We start from the raw sequence: 20886 nt of genomic DNA on the forward strand, positions 1-20886 counted from the left end.
TGGGAGAATTTGACAACCTTGCATAACATAGATGAACAGAAGAAAAAGTCCGCAAAGTTGCAATTATACAATGAAATGATAGCACACTTTAATGCTGTGGAGTGTGGGGGTGGCACAGGACTTTTAACGAGCCCTTTAAAAAGAAAAAAGTGTGTCAAACCTAGTGACGTCGTACCACCACGATAACGATGCCATGAACAGGTGGACTTTAAACACACACACACACATACATACAGTCCATTGTGGTCCCCTGCTAATGGTGGTCTATTTTGGAACTTGCCTCACAAAGCATTTGAGCGCCTGTAACCTTCTCACCCTTTGTTCTTTGACACCCAACCACTATGCAGGGCAATATGTGCAATGTGTGTTGACAAAGCAAAGAGAGACATTTGCTCAGTGCTTCGAGGGAATCAATTTGCATTACTCAACGTGTAATAAAACTTAGTATAAGTCAACATTCAAGAACGTCTTCTGGCGGCGTTTTTCCCCCACAAAAGGAAAGGAATGTTTCCTGTGTTGCTTCCTCCCTCGCTGACAGTCAAAATCCTGGGCTGCTCACAACAAAACTCAACTACTTAAATTGAGTATAACAACATGCTCATTTTACGAATGAAACTAAGCTAAAACATTAGCAGGAAAGGACTCGGCTCACTAAAGAAAGAGCAGTTCAAAGTCACCAAGACAGAAATAACCAGAGATAAGCCTTCATGCAGTGCAGTAAATGTTGTCGATTTGGGACAGAAGGGAGGGGTAAAAAGTTGTGATGTTGAGATATCAGCAGTTAATGAGAGACATGAATGCGGTTATGTGACATAGAGTACATCGTTTTTTTGTGTGCACGCCGTTGTGTGACATGTCGATTTTGGACAGAAGGGAGGGGTAAAAAGTTGTGATGTTGAGATATCCGCAATTCATGAGAGACAGGAATGCGGTTATGTGACATAAGCTGTGTCCCAATTCAGGGTCTGCATCCTTCGAAGGGCGAATTTGAAGGCTGCTAATGTCACAACGCTGCGCGAAGGCTGTCCCAATTCATTCAAATTCGAAGGCTCCTCCAAATGCAGCCGACGAATGCGCCCTCCTTTTCCTTGTATCCGGAGAATGCACCGCGACTATCCTTCGTGGCCTCCCATATCCCAAGATGCTTTGCGCGCCTTTGTTCAACCCGGATCTTTGGGTGGCAGGAGTCATGACGTCGTGACGCAACCAGGAAATCCTCCGCAGCTTCAGTTGTAGTCCTCTTCGTAGGTGCAAAAATATGTTGATGAGGGTTCATTGCTTTGCCGGATTTTGTTGTGCGGCTGACGAGAGATGCAGGTTTTGATTATTTCAGTAATCGAGTAATCTATCGGTTTGTTTGTTCAATTAGTTGAGTATTCGGATAAGGCACACTTTATTGCCTCAAAGCATATTTTAGGAAAAGTCGTTTTTCTGATTGCCATATCCATCATTCTTGTTCATCATTAACAATGAAATTGGACTTTTAACATGTGTGCAATATTTAAATAAATAAATAAATAAAAAATTCTGCGACCCTCATGTGCGCTCAAATGTGCGAAAACTGTGTCAGCGTATTTTAAGTTCCGGGCACTCCATGCAGTCCGGATTTGATACATTTGTATTAGTTACACGTATTAAATAATAAATCAAACTTTTTCCCTCATCAAATTAATTGATTAATCCTTGCTGCCCTCCATCTGGCTTAACAGTTTTGAGATGCTAATGACGGTAGTTTTATGGTAGAGCGGCCTTGCCAGCAACTTGAGGGTTCCTGGTTTGATCCCCAGCTTCTGCCATCCTAGTCACGTCCGTTGTGTCTTTGAGCAAGACACTTCACCCTTGCACCTGATGGGTCGTGGTTAGAGTCTTGCATGGCAGCTCCCGCCATCAGTGTGTGAATGTGTGTGTGAATGGGTGAATGTGGAAATAGTGTCAAAGTGCTTTGAGTACCGTATTTTCTGGACCATAGGGCGCACCGCATTATAAGGCACACTGCCAATGAGCGGGTCTAGTCAGGTTTATTTTCATACAAAAGGCACACCGGATTATAGGGCGCATTATAGGGGTCATATTATTATTTTTTTTTTCTAAATGTAAAACACTTCCTTGCGGTCTACATAACATGTAATGGTGGTTCTTTGGTCAAAATGTTGCATATATTATGTTTTATAGATCATCTCCAAGCCGTTTTCTGACAGTCGCTTCAGGATGCGCCGTTTTGTGGGCGGTCTTATTTACATGGCTCACCTTCGGTAGCGTCTTTTCTCCGTCATCTTTGTTGTAGCGGTGTAGCGTGCAATTACGGGAGTGGAAGAAGTGTCAAAAGAAGGAGTTAACTATTTTAATGACATTCAGACTTTACTTTAATCAACGACGGAGCAGCATCTCCTCATCCGTGGCTCATTAGTGCAATAACCACGCCGGAAATGTGTCCCGTGAAAAAACCTCCGACCGTAACTCTCTAAAAACTAAAGTTCCTTGGGTGAATAATGTAAACTCACTACACCGGTATGTTTTAGCGCTTTCGTGGCGAGTTTACTGACAGATATAAGTAAGAACTTTACACTACTTTATATTAGAAATGGCAACAGCGGAGGATGAATGTCCCATAACAAGAAGATAGAGAAAAAGAAGCAGCTTATCGACTACAGTGTCGCCACGGACTACAAAGGCGGACGTGCGCAAATTTTCAGGAGTTATGCAGATCCGAAATACACATCAACAGGTACCAGACGGTAAGAAAAGTTGCTTTTGCATAATATTGTGAAACAAAACGCCCGATAATATGTCTTACCTTATACACACACCCTAATAATACTTGTATGTTGAAGCACAGTACAATCCATCAAGCAGTGCGGCTTCATAGCTTACCAAAGTCGTACTAAAACATTTTGATTGATTTTTGAGCGCTGTGTGTAATGTTATATATTTTCAATGGAACATATACAATTTTGGTGTTGTTTACTTGAGTCATATTGCAGTCTACACTCATCTCTTATGTGTGACTGCCATCTACTGGTCACACTTATCATTTCACCATGTACCAAATAAAATAGCTTTGAGGTCGGTAAGCACAACCAGAATTATTCCATATATTAGGCGCACCGGGTTATAGGACGCACTGTCAAGTTTTGAGAAAATGAAAGGATTTTAAGTCTGCCTTATAGTCCATAAAATACAGTACCTTGAAGGTAGAAAAGAGCTAAACAAGTATAACTCATTTACCATTTAATTAAGAAAACCAAATCTTGAAATGGCACACTATCGTCTGAAATGTGGTGAAGATTCATCAATACATTGTAATCACGGATAGAATTTTTTTTTTTTTTTGTTAGATTTTAATTACCTTGGTAAGCAGAGAGGATCTAGCAAAGTATCGTTACACAGAATTCCCTTTTTAAGGTCAGTGGGGGGGTGGGGTGGGGGGGTGTATTTTTATTTTTATTTATTTTTTGTCATAAAAAAATACAATCTTGTGTGCTTACGGACTGTATCCCTGCAGACTGTATTGATCTATATTGATTAGGGCTGCAACTAACGATTAATTTGATAATTGACTAATCTGTCGATTATTACTTCGATTAATAATCGGATAAAAGAGACAAACTACATTTCTATCCTTTCCAGTATTTTATTGGGAAAAAAACAGCACACTGGCACCATACTTATTTTGATTATTGTTTCTCAGCTGTTTGTACATGTTGCAGTTTTTAAATAAAGGTTTATTAAAAAAATAAAAAAATTGAAAATTGCCTCTGCGCATGCATAGCACAGATCCAACGAATCGATGACTAAATTAATCGCCAACTATTTTTATAATAGATTTTAATCAATTTAATCGATTAGTTGTTACAGCCCTAATATTGATATATTATGTAGGAACCAGAAATATTAATAACAGAAAGAAACAACCCTTTTGTGCGAATGAGTGTAAATGGGGTAGGGAGGTTTTTTGGGTTGGTACACTAATTGTAAGTGTATCTTGTGTTTTTTATGTTGATTTAATAATTAAAAAAATATATATATATGTATATTTATTTTTTTTTAAATTTCTTGTGCGGCCCGGTACCAATCGATCCATGGACCGGTACCCGCGGCCCGGTGTGGTTGGGGACCACTGGTTTAGGTAGCAAAAGTCAAACATAAGTCAAAGTTTACCACCAGCTTTCAAAGAGTGTTTAATCTTTTGTTAATCCTCAGATTAACCTGAGGTCTAACCGAGGGGACCAGCCAGGTGGATCAGGGTTCAGTGAGCTAACAACCAGTTTGTTAGCAAGTCTTAACCATCTTAAATCGTTAGAGGACGTAACATAAAAGGTAACAGTATCGCAACACTCTTCTATTTGAACTTCAAAGAAATGCTGCTAATCAAGTTTCGCTCAGAAGAAGTCGTTACACTTTTTCTTACATAATGTATTACATAATGTGCTTAAACGTTTGGTCTACAAATTACAACCAGTGCACACTAGTCAACTTATAGAATGCAAAGTTGACACAAGATATTATCTTTAAGTTTAGATTGCAATCAATAGTTAACACAAATAAAATGTTTAGCTTGTGTTATATATACAATTGTACTGGCAGTTAGGATTGTTGTTTCACTTTTGGTTATTGTCACAAGTAAAAGCGATGACTGCACTCACCTGTTTTTCCAGTAAATGTTGTACTTGTGTTACACAAGTGCCCTGTATTGCTTCTATCCACGCCCAAAAAGTGAATGTGCTTTTGCTGCGTTAGAGAAATCATGGAAGTCAAAGCGTAAGAGGTCCGACTTTGACATGTTGAAAGTAAGAGTAAACAAAAAACCATGGCTGACCACCTTAGTTCTGCCTTATTGACCCGAATATAATAAAATGTTTAAGGGTGTAGGTTTGTACATGCCAACCAACAGGTGGTATGTATAAACAAAAACTGCCATCGCCAACTAGTTGCATGGCATGCATATTGCAACATTTGTATTAATTTGAAAGCATTATTGTGATTTTTTATTTTTTTTACCTATTTTTAGAATGTTGCTATTAGTTCAAACCAGTGGCGTGCCGTCACTAGAGGCAGGGGAGGCGGCGCCTCACCTGCCATCATGGAAAGAAAAAAAAGAAAGAAAAAGAAACAAAAAATAATTAAATTATTATATGTATCCAGTGATTATACTAAAGTTATTTTCCATTTAACTTCACCAGTTTTAGATTATTTTTATTTTTATTTTCACATTTGCCGTTCAAATACTGCACCGCCCGACGGGAGCACCACGGCCACACCAACCAAAGCCCACACCCAAACCCTCCACGTGCAAGACCGAATCCACCCAAAAAAAGTCACTTAACAAGAAGCCAAAAAGTGCAAAAACAACAATGCTCGCGCTGCAGGAGCCGTGAACGACCGCAGGGACACAACATTAGGTACACCTGCACTGCAGGTTCATATGTTTTTAAATTTGACTGTGATGATGAAGACGTGCCTCACCAGACATTAACCTCACCGCACGCCACTGGTTCAAACATACTCTTCACGCTAATAATGCTAGCATTCAACTAATAAACAAATAATAGTGGTACCGTTGCTGTTGGTGCAAATTAATGCTTAAAAAAACTGCTGTCGCCAACTAGTGGCCAGCATGCATACTACAGTGTTTTTACTCGTTTTGACAGCTACAAAAACATTTTTAGGATGTTACTATAGTGTAAACATACTCTTCAGGCTAATGATGCTAGCATTAAGCTAAAAAAGTAATAATGGTGTTACCGTTACTCTTGGTGCACATGAATGCTAAAAAACGTAAACAGAAAAATACTTGAGCCTATCCCAGCTGCACTCAGGCGGAAGGTAGAGTCCACCTATGGCCAACAGAGATAGACAAACAAGCTTTCACACTCTTGTAGACCAAAAATCACTACATATATCTGAGTTATTGTGCAGAATTTTTTATTTATTTTTTATTTCTTGTTCGGCCCGGTACCAATCGATCCATGGACCGGTACCTGGCCGCAGCCCGGTGGTTGGGGACCACTGGTCTAAACGACAGGAAATAAAAGCATGAATTAGAACCTCCGTGTTGGCCTAAGAGAGAAACGAGCGGACCATAGTAATGTTCTTAGATGATAAAAACCTATTTGTGTAATATTTTAAATGTACTGTATGTGATAAAAGTCAGCTCAGAGTCAAAAATCACGCCCAGATTGTTTTATAGACTGTTGGTTTAAAATCTTGTAATTTTTGTAAAAGTTTCTCCCTCTGGTCTTCAGGGCCTATAACTAAAACCTCTGTTTTGTCCTGGTTGAGCTGTAGGAAACCCACTGCCATCCATGACTTGATGTCTACAATGCAGTTGAAAAGGGTTTCTATTGGTCCTGTGTCATCAGGAGACACGGTGATGTACAACTATGTAGCATCAGCGTAACTGTGGAAACTGATGCCGTGTTTCCTAATGACATTCCCAAGAGGCAGCATATAAAGATTGAAAAGAATGGGACCTAAAATTGAGCCTTGAGGAACCCCACATCTTATCTCAGGCCTGGGCAATTATTTTGCCTCGGGGGGTCAAATTTAGAGAAAAAAAATGTGTCTGGGGCCAGTATATCTATTTTTAGGAACACTAATACAAAACCTCACAATAATGTCTGATTGAATGCTAAAATTGTTATGACAGACCGCCTTAAAAAACGGAATGGAATTTTACATTTGAAAATAAAGAATGTGGGATTTACAATATTAACTATGAACGATAAAACACAGAATATAGACAAGATATAAACGTCACACCCCCACTTGATCGACATATTTTACAATCAAGCGAAACGCAACAAAAATGCAACAAACACAGTGAAATATGAACGTGAAGGGTAAAAAGAAAACACCTACAATCTGATATAATATCACTTTTCTTGCTGAACTTTGTTGTAAAAAATCTCCTTCCGTGTCTGTCCCTGACACTCGCATTTCAGGCTGGCCGCTCTGGAAACACTCTGTGGAAACGCTCCCCACCCACACTGCTTGGTGCCTCGTCTGAGCTGCTGTGACTTAGATTACCATAGTAACTAGTATGTAAAGCAAAAGCGCAGATTGCAACCATTGAAATACTTTGTATAGTTCAAGACTTACGGTCATTTGAAAACATCACTGCACATCATAATGGCAGCTACAATTTCGATCTTAAAGATCTAAAAAAAATATTTGGGAATGTCCGGCGGGCCAGATTGACAAGCTTAACAGGCCGCACGTGGCCCCCGGGCCTTAATTTGCCTAGGTCTGTCTTATTTCATGGGTTCCTGCATCCATCCTTACACGGGGGCGGTATAGCTCGGTTGGTAGAGCGGCCGTGCCAACAACTTGAGGGTTGCAGGTTCGATCCCCGCTTCCGCCATCCTAGTCACTGCCGTTGTGTCCTTGGGCAAGACACTTTACCCACCCGCTCCCAGTGCCACCCACACTGGTTTAAATGTAACTTAGATATTGGGTTTCACAATGTAAAGCGCTTTGAGTCACTTGAGAAAAAGCGCTATATAAATGTAATTCACTTCACTTCACATAAAAACATTTGTCTGTGAGGTAAGAGTGGAACCTATAAAAACAGTACCAGAAAGGCCCACCAGGCGTCTAAGTCTATTTAATCAAATGTGATGGTCTATTGCAGGGGTCCCCAAACTTTTTGACTCCGGGGCCGCATTGGGGTAAAACAATTTGGCTGGGGGCCGCGCGCTATATATATATATATATATATATATATATATATATATATATATATATATATATATATATATATATATATATATATATATATATATATATATATATATACATACAGTATATTATATGTAAATGTGTGTGTGTGTGTGTATATATGTAAATGTGTATATATGTGTGTGAATATGTGTCTATGTATATGTCCATGTGTATATATATATGTATATATACACTGTATATACTGTATATGTATATGTGTATATATGTATATGTGTCTATATATATATATATATATATATATATATATATATATATATATATATATATATATATATATATATATATACCGGTATGTATTCATACATATATATTCCTCGCGCACTAATTGACTTAAAGAGCGCACTTGCTGCATGTCACGTTATCGATGATAAAATGCATTTTTAGACAATATGATTTGCCTGAGTGGCTAGGAGTCGGTAGAAAATGGACTAGTAAGGACAAATTTAAAAAAAAAAAAATAATACAAAAAAAACCCTTTTTTTTTTTTTTAACTTGGGACTTCCCGCGGGCCGGATTTTGGACTCTGGGGGGGCGTATCCGGCCCGCGGGCCGTAGTTTGGTGACCCCTGGTCTACTGTGTCAAAAGCAGCGCTCAGATCCAGCAGAACCAACACTGTTAGCTTTTTATTATCTAAATTCCACCTGATGTCATTTAAAATCTTTAAAAGTACTGTTTTGGTATTGTGATTCATCCTAAAACCAGACTGATGTATTCTAAAATGTTATTTATATTTAAAAAGTAATTGACTTGGTTAAAAACCTTTTTTTTCAAAAATTTTACTTAAAAACCAAGTTGGATACAGGTCGGTAAAAACGTTTGGATCCAAACTGCTCTTCTTCAGAAGGGGCCTCACCACCGCCGCTTTAAAATCGTCAGGGAAGAGAGCAGTTCATAATCGTTAAAAGCTGTTCCTCAAAGAATCCATAAATGAGTACCCTGAAGGTAGAAAAGCACTATACAAGTATAACCCATTTACCATTTAAAAAGGGATTTTATACATGCCAACCAACGGGTGCCACAAAAATACTTTGCCCTAAGCCAGTCAGAGCTTTTCTTCCTGTTGCTTACACACCTGGCGACGCAGAGTGGCTGGAAGAAAGCTGGGGAATTTAGCAAACAGGAGTCATGATGCTAATTTGAAGATAAAGGTGATCAATGAAACAGTCATCAAACTGTTCCAACAATTAAAAAATATGATATCGCTTTTTTAAATTGCAATATAGCAGTTGTTCTTTTATTGATATTGAACACATACTTTTAGTTCAATAGTTAGCTTGTTGTTATCTTTGCCCAGTCAGACTTTTAAAGATCTGGATGCTGTCCCTAATTAAGTGTCCATAGACTACAGTGCCTGTAGTCATAAGATCACATGTTGTGCAGCGTTTCAAGGGTTTTGCGGTGAAACGGGGCCACCAGTGTTCTTTGTAAACTGCACAAACAAGAGGCGACTGTTAGCAATCAAACCTGCACTTTGACCCGAAAACCACTCATCCAAACCTTGTGCTGATCCGCTTCAGTCAAATTGAATATTAATACAAGAAACTTTTGACTTCATCTTTCAGGGGCCCTTGAGGTGTCCCGGCTTAGCCCGCTAGCCTGCTGGTTCAGCTCCATGCTGTGCTGCTTTGGCGGCGCCGTGCTGTCCGGGATTATGCTGGCAGAACCGCCCGTAGCGCCCCTATCCAACGGCACCAGCGTCATGCTGGCTTCACTCATCTGGTAATGAGGGAGAGTCAGTTAGAGCCCTGAGCACAAGTGGAAGTGTTGTTAAAGTGCATTCAAAATGGCCTAATTGCCTGTGAAGTAAGCATGAAATGTGTCACAACAGTGGGATCTATTTTTTTAGTTTGTCGCCCTCTGCTGGTGGCACATGACATTGCGCCCGCAATAATTCTTATTCAACAGACACATATCAATGCTTATATTGACATAATATATTACTGTAATATCCAAAATCTTCTATTTATAGAATCATCTTTTATGAATACATTTCTACTTTTTGAAAAATGTATTTGGAAAAATAACATTTTTGATTTAAAAGTTTTACATTTTTGAGTATAGTAATTTTTAAAATGTATTATCTTATAAGTTCATTCATTTATCTTTAGATCATTAGAATGACATACATTGCATTACATACATTGTTAACACTTGTTTGTATATCACATTTGTCAGGATTTTTATTTTTTTATTTTTACAAATGTAAAATTGATTCATAATAATTTTATTGATTACTATTTTTTTATATTTATGTTGCCATGTCCTTGCACTGTCATTGTTGCACTAAATATGCAAAGTATAAGAAACAATAATTTTGTTTTCTGTACAGTCGTCTCATGTTTATCGCGGTTAATTGGTTCCGCACTAATAAATGAATAAATTACTGCTCAGTAGGAATTATTAATTACAAATTAAATATTTTCAGTTCATCTTCTAAATACACTTTTCAACATTAGGAGTGCCCTATCGGCATGAAATAACACCATTTATTCACCTTTATACTCTTTTAATCCAATACAGTGGCCACGATACTGAATAGCACAATCTGATTGTTTTTTTCTCCTCTCGTGCCCAATACAACTGTAGTTTTAATATTTTATATTATTTAGCCAGTTTTATGCTTGAAAAAGCTTAGTTTAGGACCAACATTTTAGAACATGCTTTAAAAAAATAAAAAAATAAAATATATATATATATATCCAAAACACACTTGTGACTGTATTTAACCTATAGATAATGACATTCAACCTTCAATTATGATTGAGTTGAACGTGCAATGCTGCCTTCTGCTGGTTAAAAAAAGTATTTCATCAAAGATCGTAGACTTTCTTTGTGGTGGCCTCACAGGTACTTGGTGTTCTACTGCCCCTCGGACCTGGTGTACAACTCTGCGGCCCTGCTGCCTCTCCGCTTGGTGCTGTCGGGAATGAAGGAAGTGACGCGCACTTGGAAAGTCCTGGGGGGCGTCACTCTGGCCCAAAGCAAGTACAAGGATGGCCTGCTGGTCATGATCGCCATCGGGTGGGCCAGAGGTTAGTGGGGCCTTCTGACTAATTCAAACTGTAGATCATCTACTACTTTAACCAGTAAACCATATGCATTATGAGAGATATAATACTACATCTGACTGTGTGTCCACTAGGAGCTGGAGGCGGTCTTATCAGTAACTTTGAGCAGCTCGTTCGAGGAGTGTGGAAACCTGAAACCAATGAGCTTCTCAGAATGTCCTAGTGAGTCTAAGTAGTTGTTTGGAATTTCACTTTTGTATCACTTTACCACCTTATGAACTATCCTGTTTTTGTAGGGGTGGATATTACGCTACATTGCCTGATCAACATATAATATTAATGATTTTTTATATATTTTTTTTAAATTCATACTTTTAAAAACATACTATTAACATTACAGTTATTTGAAAAATTATGGATTACATTTAATGGAATACTGTAGTAGAATCTCTTGGAATGTTCTGAACCCCTTTATCCACGGCAGCGTCATTTTTTTTATTTTTTTTTGTCGCTGTAGGTATTATAGTCGTATATGTAAAATATACATACAATAAACAGTTAAAAAAAAAAGTAAAAACAGTACAATTATAAAAATATCATTATATGGTTAAAAAATGTTTTTGATCTGAAAACATGCATACAAAAAGCACACAAAAAATAGAAATATTTAAAACGTGAAAACATTTAAAAAAAATATCTAATATTGTAATGAGTCGAAATGTGAAAATAAAAATCTTATAAAAATCATACAAAAAGCACACAAATATACAGTACAAACAAATAAAACAGGATAAAAAATGTTTTCAAAATTTCTAATATAGTGATGAGTTAAAATGTCACTATAACAATTCAAAATGGATACAAAAAGTTCATGAAATAAACACTACAAATATATAAAACATTCAATTATATATATATTTTTATCCAGCAATGAGTCAAAATGTAAAAATAACAATATATTGTAAAAAATGTAATTATACTAAAAAAATTAATTAATATACAATACATATATAAATACATATATAAAACATGAAAATATTTCTAAACTAAATTGTAATGTAGTGTGATGAGTCAAAAGCAAACAAAATGTTTTACATGAAATTTATATATATTTTTTAATTTAGTGATGAATTAACATGTGAAAATAATCTGGAAAAATACAAACAAAAAGCTCACACGTATACAATACAGATATATAAAACATGAAAACATATTTTCTAAAGATATTTTGATATATTGATGAAACATCTCTTCAAAAACACATGAATATAAAAAACAAACAAATAAAACGTGAAAAGTTTTTTATCATAGTATAGTTATGAGTCCATCCATCCATCCATTTTATACCGCTTGTCCCTCTCCGCGTCGCGGGGGTGCTGGAGCCTATCCCAGCTGCATTCGGGCAGAAGGCGGGTTACACTCTGAACAACATATAGTGAAAATAATATAACAAATGTTTACAAAAAGCACATAGATATAATACAAATAAATATTACCACCAATAAATACAAATATATAAAAAATCCAATAGTGATGAGTCAAAATGTGAAAATAACTGAAAAAATGTATACAAAACAAATATGAAACAGGTACAAATGAAAAGGGAGAAAGCTTTCCAATGAGTTATCTATGACATTGAAATAGTCTTTAAAGTGTCCATTGAGGTTCTTAAGGGTTCATTAGTGATCAATCTGCTTGTTTATATTTATTTGTTAATAATCCATTAGTCATGCCTATCTTGAATAATTTACATCAAGTGTGGCGATTGTAATTTTTTGGTTGTTATTATTTGTAATTATTTAGTATTGTGTGTGCGTGCGTGTGTGTGTGTGTGTGTTTGTGTGTGTGTGTGTGTGTGTGTGTGTGTGTGTGTGTAGCCCCACCAAGGTGACCCTGGTAGGAGCGGTGCTGTTTGCCCTGCAGCAGAGTCACTACCTGCCGGTGCACACACACCACCTGATGCTCATCTACTCCACCTACACTGTCGCCAACAAGGTCTGTTTGTGTCACTCACTATTACACGAGAGGGACAAAAGTATTGGGACGCTCTCTGGGCCAGCTCATCAGAGGCGACGAAAGGAAGCGTCGTCTTCCGAATGACCTTTTTTTTATCTTCCCGCTTAAAGTTCTGGGCGTCATTAGCTACCGTTGTTAGCGCGGTGTTACCCTCGGGGAGGCGGCTCTTGCATCATTTTCCTCCTCTTGCATCATCTTCTCCTTCTCTGGGAAACTTGCCTCCGCCGCCAACACATGCGCTGTCTTTCAACTCCGATCCGTCAAAATTACCAGCGAGCCGTTTCGTCAGATGGAGGAGTTGTCTCAGAACTGATGTTTGTCCATAACGATGCACGTCTCAGTACTATTACTTTCATCATCATATACACTACAGTATGTATTCATACTTTCCACATGGGATTATGTCAATTTAACAATGGTTACATGCATGAAGATAACACCGAATAAAACTTTTGAGCTGAAAACATGTTTTACACAGCAGCTTTTTTTTAAAAAACCTAACACTACCAGCCTAAAAACATCAAAATTGTCTCAAAAATAAAAGAAAACAATATTGCTACAGCGTTTACTCTTCAGGCTAATAATAACGAAAAATAATACTGAATACGAATGATAGTGTTCCAGCTACTGTTGGTGCGCATCAATGCTGTAATAAAAAACTGGCACACATATCACATTGTTTTTCTTGTTTTAACAGCATTTCGCTACAAAAAAATAAAATGACATGTTTAGAATATTGTTATGTAAACGTACTACTCAAGGTGTTAACGCTCGCATTAGGCTAAAAAGTGAATACTAGTGTTAGTGTTGGTGCACATAAATGTTGTAAAGACAACTGCTATCGCCAACAAGTGGCCTGGCATGCATACTACATAGTTTTTCTTGTTTTGATAGCATTTTGCAACAAAAAAGAAAATGTGACACATGTTCAGAATGTTGTTCATATATAAACAGAGTAGGGTTGTACGGTATACCGGTATTAATATAGTACCGCTATACTAATCAATCATATTCGGTACTATATCGCCTCTAAAAAGTACTGGTCAACCTAACTCCCGCCCCACCCGTTGTCACGTCATGACATTGCTGGTTGACGAGCAGACGAGCATGTTCGGCAGCGCAAAATCACAGAGTACTTACAAGCAGACACAGTGTGTAGACAGAAAAGGGAGAACGGACGCATTTTGGCCCAAAAACTAACGATAAAGGTGAAGCTATAACACTGAAACGCCCTCAGAAAGAGGTGCTTTAAGACATGGCTAGCTAGTTAGCGGCTAAAGTCCATCTGCAGTCTGCAGTGATGTAGCTACTTCTAAATCACTAATCCTCGCCTCCATGGCGACAAATAAAGTACGTTTCTTACAAGTATCATCCCTGCAGGAAGAGGAATAGCTAAACATGCTTCAGTATACACCGTAGCTCACCGGCGTCACAATGTAAACAAACGCCATTGGTGTATCTACACCTAACATCCACTGTAATGATACCAAGTACAGGAGCGTATCTACTCGATACTACTATGATTACGTCCATATTTTTTAGCATCACAAAATCTTCTTTCAGTTTTTTATAATGTATATTATGTTTATAAACTCCGTAAATATGTCCCTGGACACATGAGGACTTTGAATATGACCAATGTATGATCTTGTAACTACTTGGTATCTGATTGATACCTAAATTTGTGGTATCATCCAAAACTAATGTAAAGTATCCAAACAGAATAATACGTGATTATTACATGTTAACAGAAGTGTAGATAGAACATGTTATAAGAGAAAGTAAGCAGATATTAACAGTAAATGAACAAGTGATTAATCATTCATTTTCTACCGCTTGTCCTTAATAATTTTGACAAAATAATAGAATGATAAATGACACAATATGTTACTGCATATGTCAGCAGACTAAATTAGGAGCCTTTTTTTTGCTTACTTACTACTAAAAGACAAGTTGTCTTGTATGTTCACTATTTTATTTAAGGACAAACTTGCAATAAGAAACATATGTTTAATGTACCCTAAGATTTTTTTGTTAATATAAAGCCGATAATGCCAAAATGGTCCCCTTTATTTAGAAGAGTATCGAAATACACTTTGGTACCGGTATTGGGACAACACTAAAACAAACTAAGGTAATAATGGTAGCAGTAGGCTAAAAAGTGAATAATAGTGTTACCGTTAGTGTTGGTGTACATAAATGTTGTGTAAAAAAAAACTGCTATCGCCAGCTAGTAGCCTGGCATGCATATTACAGCGTTTTTTCTTTTTTTGACAGCATTTCGCTACGAAAAAAAGAAAATACGACAAAAACTATTGTGCACTCACTAGTGGTGTGGCCTCCATATTACTTTGTTGTTTTGACAGTATTGTCATCCTAAACATTTCAGGAATGGGCAGGCGGTTGTTAATGTGTAAACATAACATTTTTAGAGAATAATAAGTCTCTTATTCTTTTTAATATCATTGTTATTCTGAAGCTAACCAATTATAAATAAAAGACTTCTTATCATTAATGCAACTTCTTGAAAAGGTGCGATAGAAAATGGACGCATGGATTAAAATGCATAAGAATGCTTTATATTTTGAACGTTATTTTTAACACTGTGATTACCAGAGGAATTATTCATTACTTATCGTGTTAAGCAATGTCAGCTAAGATTTATCTGAGAGCCAGATGCATTCATCAAAAGAGCCACATAGGTTCCCTAGCCCTGCCCAACAGGATTATTTGTGCCAAAAATAATATCGTAAGAATGTTGGAAATGTTATGGCTATTTCAACTAAAATGTTAACAGGTGGGTGTAATTGTTGAAATTAAAGCTCTGATTAAAAATAGTTTATAAACAGAATAACTGGTAGTTAGTTGTTTCCATTGATAAAAATAAACTTGCAAAACTGATCATCAAAAAGGTTGAAAATAATGGGAATTTGACCTAAATTTGTGACAATTTAAGAGCATATCTGGCATGACTTAAATTGGCATCTAAAGATACATTCTACAAATATTTGTGAGTTTTCTTTGTCTCTTGAAACATTTCCTTGAGTTCTGAATGCTACCACAGTGATGGAGAAGATTTTTTAAAAATGTGACGTTGGCCATAGAATTGAAAAAGAAATCTAAGATAAATTCTACAAATATTTGTGAGTTTTATTTGTCTCTTGAAACATTTCTTTGAGTTCTGAATTTTAAAAAAATGTGACGTCGGCCATAGAATTGAAAAATAAATCTAGACATGATGGCAAAGAGTTACTTGCATTTTGGACCTGGCTGCTCAGCACAATATGGAAAAGTCAACGATGATAAGCTAAAGTGCTAACTTCTTTTTACACTTGTAAACCAAGCAAATGAAAAGTCCTCTTTTCTCTTCTGACATTTTGAAGTCTTGTTTTATTATCTTCCAGACGAGGATGATGCTGACCGGCTCTGCGACATCGCCGTTCGCCCCCGTGGAATCGGCGCTCTTCAAGACGCTTTTCACCGGCTTCTCCCCGTACGGCGCCATTACGCGGCGAGGTGCGGAAAAAGTCGACTAATAACGGCGCCGGAAGCGCGCTCAGCAAAGAGTCCTGCAAGAGCAGGTTGTTTAAAACCAAAGACGAATTGCATGTAGGCGAGAGCTGCAAGAAGAGCGACTGCGGGAGCAGTGTCATGGAAACTTATTTTTCCCATCATTGAGTTTTCAGCATAAAAGTTGTTGAAAGTGAATTTCACAGTAAGACGCCAATCAAGCCTGCACTTTAATTTGGGGCTCATTCTTAAGCTACTGTGATGTTATGATATCAGGTCTAAAAATCAACATGTGTCTTATTTTGAAATATAAATATATTTATAGTCCAAAATGATCTCTTGGGAACAATGCTGATTTATGAATGTTTTTTTGATGCAAATACTCTGTGAAAATAATATTTTTCCTACTCTGCAAAGGCGAGGACGGTTTTAAATTATTGGACATAAAGTAATTTTTTGATGTCATTGTATTTATATAAAGATAATTGCACTTTCAGTAACGGTGAAAAGCTTTCAAAATGTGTTTGCTCGATGAATGCCTTGAATAATAATAAGTGAAGCATGAAATTAGATTGTGTGCTGTCAATATTCCTACACTTCAATGTAAAAAACGGATTCTTTGGTTCTTTGGCTTTATTCATGCTACATTTTCTTGCATCAGGTTCTGCATATGACAATAAAAAAAAGAATTGCCAATCATTGTCTTTGGAAAGGCCACATGTCTGAATCTCATAGGGTCTTTTTTTCACTTTTTTTTTTTTTGTTAAGTAATGTCTTGTGTGTTTCAACTTCAGCTGAAATAGGGGTCTTAGGTAGTCGAAACATGTCATGTCAGGTAAAAATTCCATCCACTACGGTGTTTTTAACCTTTTTTGAGCCAAGGCACATTTTTTTCATTGGAAAAATCCCGAAGCACACCACTAGCACAAAACATTTAAAAAATGAAACTCAGCAGCCCATATTGACAGTAAAAAGTTGTTATGACTTATTTTGAGTTTTTTGCTGTTTTCCTCTGTGTAGTGTTTCCTATTTTGTTGTTGATTGTCATGTACGGATGTACCTTGTGGATTGTCATGTACGGATGTACCTTGTGGACACCGTCTGCTGCTCCACACGCTGTAAGTCTTTGCTGTCGTCCAGCATTCTGTTTTTGTTTACTTTGCAGCCAGTTCAGTTTTAGTTTGGTTTTGCATAGCCATCCCTAAGCTTCAATGCCTTTTCTTAGCGGCACTCGCCTTTTGTTTATTTTTGGTTTAAGCATTAGATACCTTTTTACCTGCACACTGCCTCCCACTGTCGTCTGCATATTGTGATCACGACAAGCCATGTTCCCGACATCCACAAAGCAATTAGCTACCTGCTGCCACCTACTGATATGGAAGAGTTTTACACGGTTACTCTGCCGAGCTCTAGACAGCACAGACACTCAAAGATGACACATTTGCGGATTACAATTACTGGTTTGCCAAAAATATTTTTAACCCAATTAGGTGAAATTACATCATATCCCACAGCACACCAGACAATATCTCACGGTACACTAGTGTGCCGCGGCACAGTGGTTGAAAAACACTGCTCTAATATACCGAAAATATTGTTTATTGTCTAATTACAAGACAAATTGAAGAGTATTAATTTTATCATTTATACTTTACAAAATTATCAAATTAATTTATATAGCATAAAGAAGGTGTCTTATTGGATTGTAGCTTAGAATGTGCACAATGGACATACTGCTGGTGTAAGGAGTTCATACACATGTGTGACCTCCACCCTTAGAGGCTGAAACATTGCATCAGAGTAACATCAGCATCACCTGATAGGGAAAAGAAAAGCTCCCTGCTAGTGAATACAAATGAGGGCGAGAAGAAAACTAATGTCTGACTGATAACACGAATACTAGTACATGTTGGCGGCACTTTCCAGATCCTAATGAGGTCCAGCTGTGTTTGAACACAAGTACTTCACCTTCATGTTCAGAAATGTTTAGCACAACCTGTTTTCTCGGCTTCATTTAAAGAAAAGAGCATTTGTGTTACTAGCATCAATAGTTCAACTTTTTTTTTGTACATTATATTTTCCATCTTTTGCTATGTTTTCTATTTAGTAATTGTGCTTATCGAATGTACCAAATAGCTCCTGGACACCCCTCCTGTAAAAACAACCTACCCTTTAAATCAGGGGTCGGCAACCCAAAACGTTGAAAGAGCCATATTGGACCAAAAATACAAAAAATAAATCTGTCTGGAGCCGCAAAAAATTAAAACCTATAAGTCTTATAATGAAGGCAACACATGACGTAAGTGTCTATATATTAGCCTACTATCAAAATGACTGTCGCAGGCTGACACAAATCTTCGTTAACAGTAATGTTGCAATGTAATATTTATTCTACACATTTTTACAACATTGGAAAATATTAGTAAAACAAGCTTGTTAGGTTAGAAGGTATAGATGTGTTGTGTCCAAAAAAACGGCAGGCTGTCTTCTAATGGATTCATTACAATCTTTGCAAGCTGGGTTACATTTGCTGTGGTCTGGAACAACATGGAAACGTTTGCTGTGGTCTGGAACAACATGGCACACAAACAACTATGAGAAATGCAGCCCATATTACATAGAGATAATGTGTCATGAGACATGAAACTATAAATTAAATACACAGAGGACATAAGTAAAGGAAATTAAATGAGCTCAACTATACCTACAAACGAGGCATATTGATGCAATACGTACACACAGCTAGCCTAAATAGCATGTTGGCATGAATGAAAGAAAAAAGTTTATTTCGGTCATATAATCAACCATTTTGTGTGACCAGTTTAACAGTACAGATTAGACATATTAACAATCATACACATTTACACACAAAAAGAAAAGAAAAGAATGACCGAAAAAGGAATAGGCTGAAGCCAACGCTTATATTTGCCTATCCTATACATACAAGCATCGATTAGCTTGCAGTCATGCACTGACCAAAAATGCCTGATTAGCACGCCACACAAGTCATTAACATCAACAAAGCTCACCTTTGTGCATTCACGCACAGCATAAAAAGTTTGGTGGACAAAATGAGACAAAGGCGTGGTATAAAACACGCCTTTGTGTGGCAGCATCAGAGAAAGTCGTACTTGTAAACAAACTACGGTGAGTTCAAGGACCGCCAAATTAGTAGGACAAAACGGTGCTCGCCAAATGCTCTCAGTGTAGCATGTTTGACATAAACAGTGGGATTACTAACAATTAGGAAGGTGTGTGTCATGTTTGTTCTCCTAAAGAAACCATATAAAAAAATATATATATTTTTCCCCCCATCTTTTTCTATTTTCATACATTTTCAAAAAAGTTCCAGGGAGCCACTACGGCGGCACTAAAGAGCTGCATGCGGTTCTAGAGCCGTGGGTTGCAACTTGCTGACCCCCGCTTTAAATAACGCTACAGTATGCTCTAGGCACTACCCCCAAATTATATAATTTAGCACCCCGAAAAATACAATATATAATATTTTGAAACAGTACTTTACATATGTAAGTATTCCAGTACACAATAATATACTCTTTAGTCTTATCATATTTATTATAAACTGCATCTAATACATTTAGCATAACACGTGAGAACTGACAATATTTTTATTTTACTATTATTTTTATTGAACAACAAACACACACAACAATTTACTCAACTGTCAAGGCACTTCCAACAACAAGGAAATAAAACAGAAGCAAATACAGATATATAATAAAAAAATAAATATGGTAATTGAAAAAAAAAGAAAGAATTGACAACAAGACACAGCTGAGGAAGCTTGACTAGTCGCGCATCCTGATGACGTCACTAAAATAACTCCGCCCAGTCGAAGTTCGATTAGAAGATGGCGCTGGCGCCATTCCAACATCACTACTCGCTCGAGAGAAAGAGGAAGTCGTAAGTCACAATTTATTATTATTATTTTTTTAAACCTTTATTTATAAATTTCAACATTTACAAACAGTTGAGAAATAATAATCAAAATAAATACAAAAACAGCACAAAACAGCGCCAGGGGGTTGTAAACTCAAAGTAAACTAAAATAGAATGCAAAATATATATATATATTTATATATATATATATATATATATATATATATATATATATATATATATATATATATATATATATATATATATATATATATATATATATATATATATATATATATATATATATATATATATATATATATATAATAAACAAAGTGCAAAGCCATAGGCTCACTCAATTTCAGTAAATAACTTACATTTGGAACACAGTATCATCGTTTTCACAGCTTTTTGGTTGTTACAGGTAGAGAGTGTTTTAATGTAGAGTTCTAAATCTTTTTTAAAGGCACAAAAAAACAGGTCGGGTATTGAGAAACTTACATTTATGAACATACAACTTAGCCAATAGTATAATGAGGTTGCAAAGGTAAAATTCCTTTACACATTTTTTTCATACAGTGTAAATCCAATTAGCACCTCTTTAAAACAAAGCACACATTTGTCATGAATATTGTCCAGGATGAGGCGACAGATGCCTGCCATAGTGATGGAGTGCTTTCACAAGTCCAAAACAGGTGGTAAACTGTTTCT

The 20886-nt window shown here is 36.7% G+C and overlaps 1 protein-coding gene across 2 annotated transcripts in view; it reads left to right on the forward strand.

Moving 5' to 3' along the window:
* Nucleotides 1-17011, forward strand: part of tmem38b (transmembrane protein 38B) — a 104546-nt gene extending 87535 nt beyond the window's left edge. The window contains exons 2-6 of one of the 2 annotated variants that reach the window (XM_062031086.1): nucleotides 9304-9460; nucleotides 10589-10773; nucleotides 10884-10971; nucleotides 12627-12744; nucleotides 16170-17011. In XM_062031086.1, the coding sequence (XP_061887070.1) occupies nucleotides 9354-9460; nucleotides 10589-10773; nucleotides 10884-10971; nucleotides 12627-12744; nucleotides 16170-16301 (630 nt within the window). In that variant the 5' untranslated portion in view covers nucleotides 9304-9353 and the 3' untranslated portion in view covers nucleotides 16302-17011. The remainder of the gene's footprint in view (nucleotides 1-9303; nucleotides 9461-10588; nucleotides 10774-10883; nucleotides 10972-12626; nucleotides 12745-16169) is intronic. The other variant, XM_062031085.1, reaches the window with a different exon arrangement.
* The last annotated feature ends 3875 nt before the right edge of the window (nucleotides 17012-20886 follow it).

The sequence above is a fragment of the Entelurus aequoreus genome, linkage group LG21 (assembly GCF_033978785.1).
Source record: "Entelurus aequoreus isolate RoL-2023_Sb linkage group LG21, RoL_Eaeq_v1.1, whole genome shotgun sequence".
Lineage (NCBI taxonomy): Eukaryota > Metazoa > Chordata > Actinopteri > Syngnathiformes > Syngnathidae > Entelurus > Entelurus aequoreus.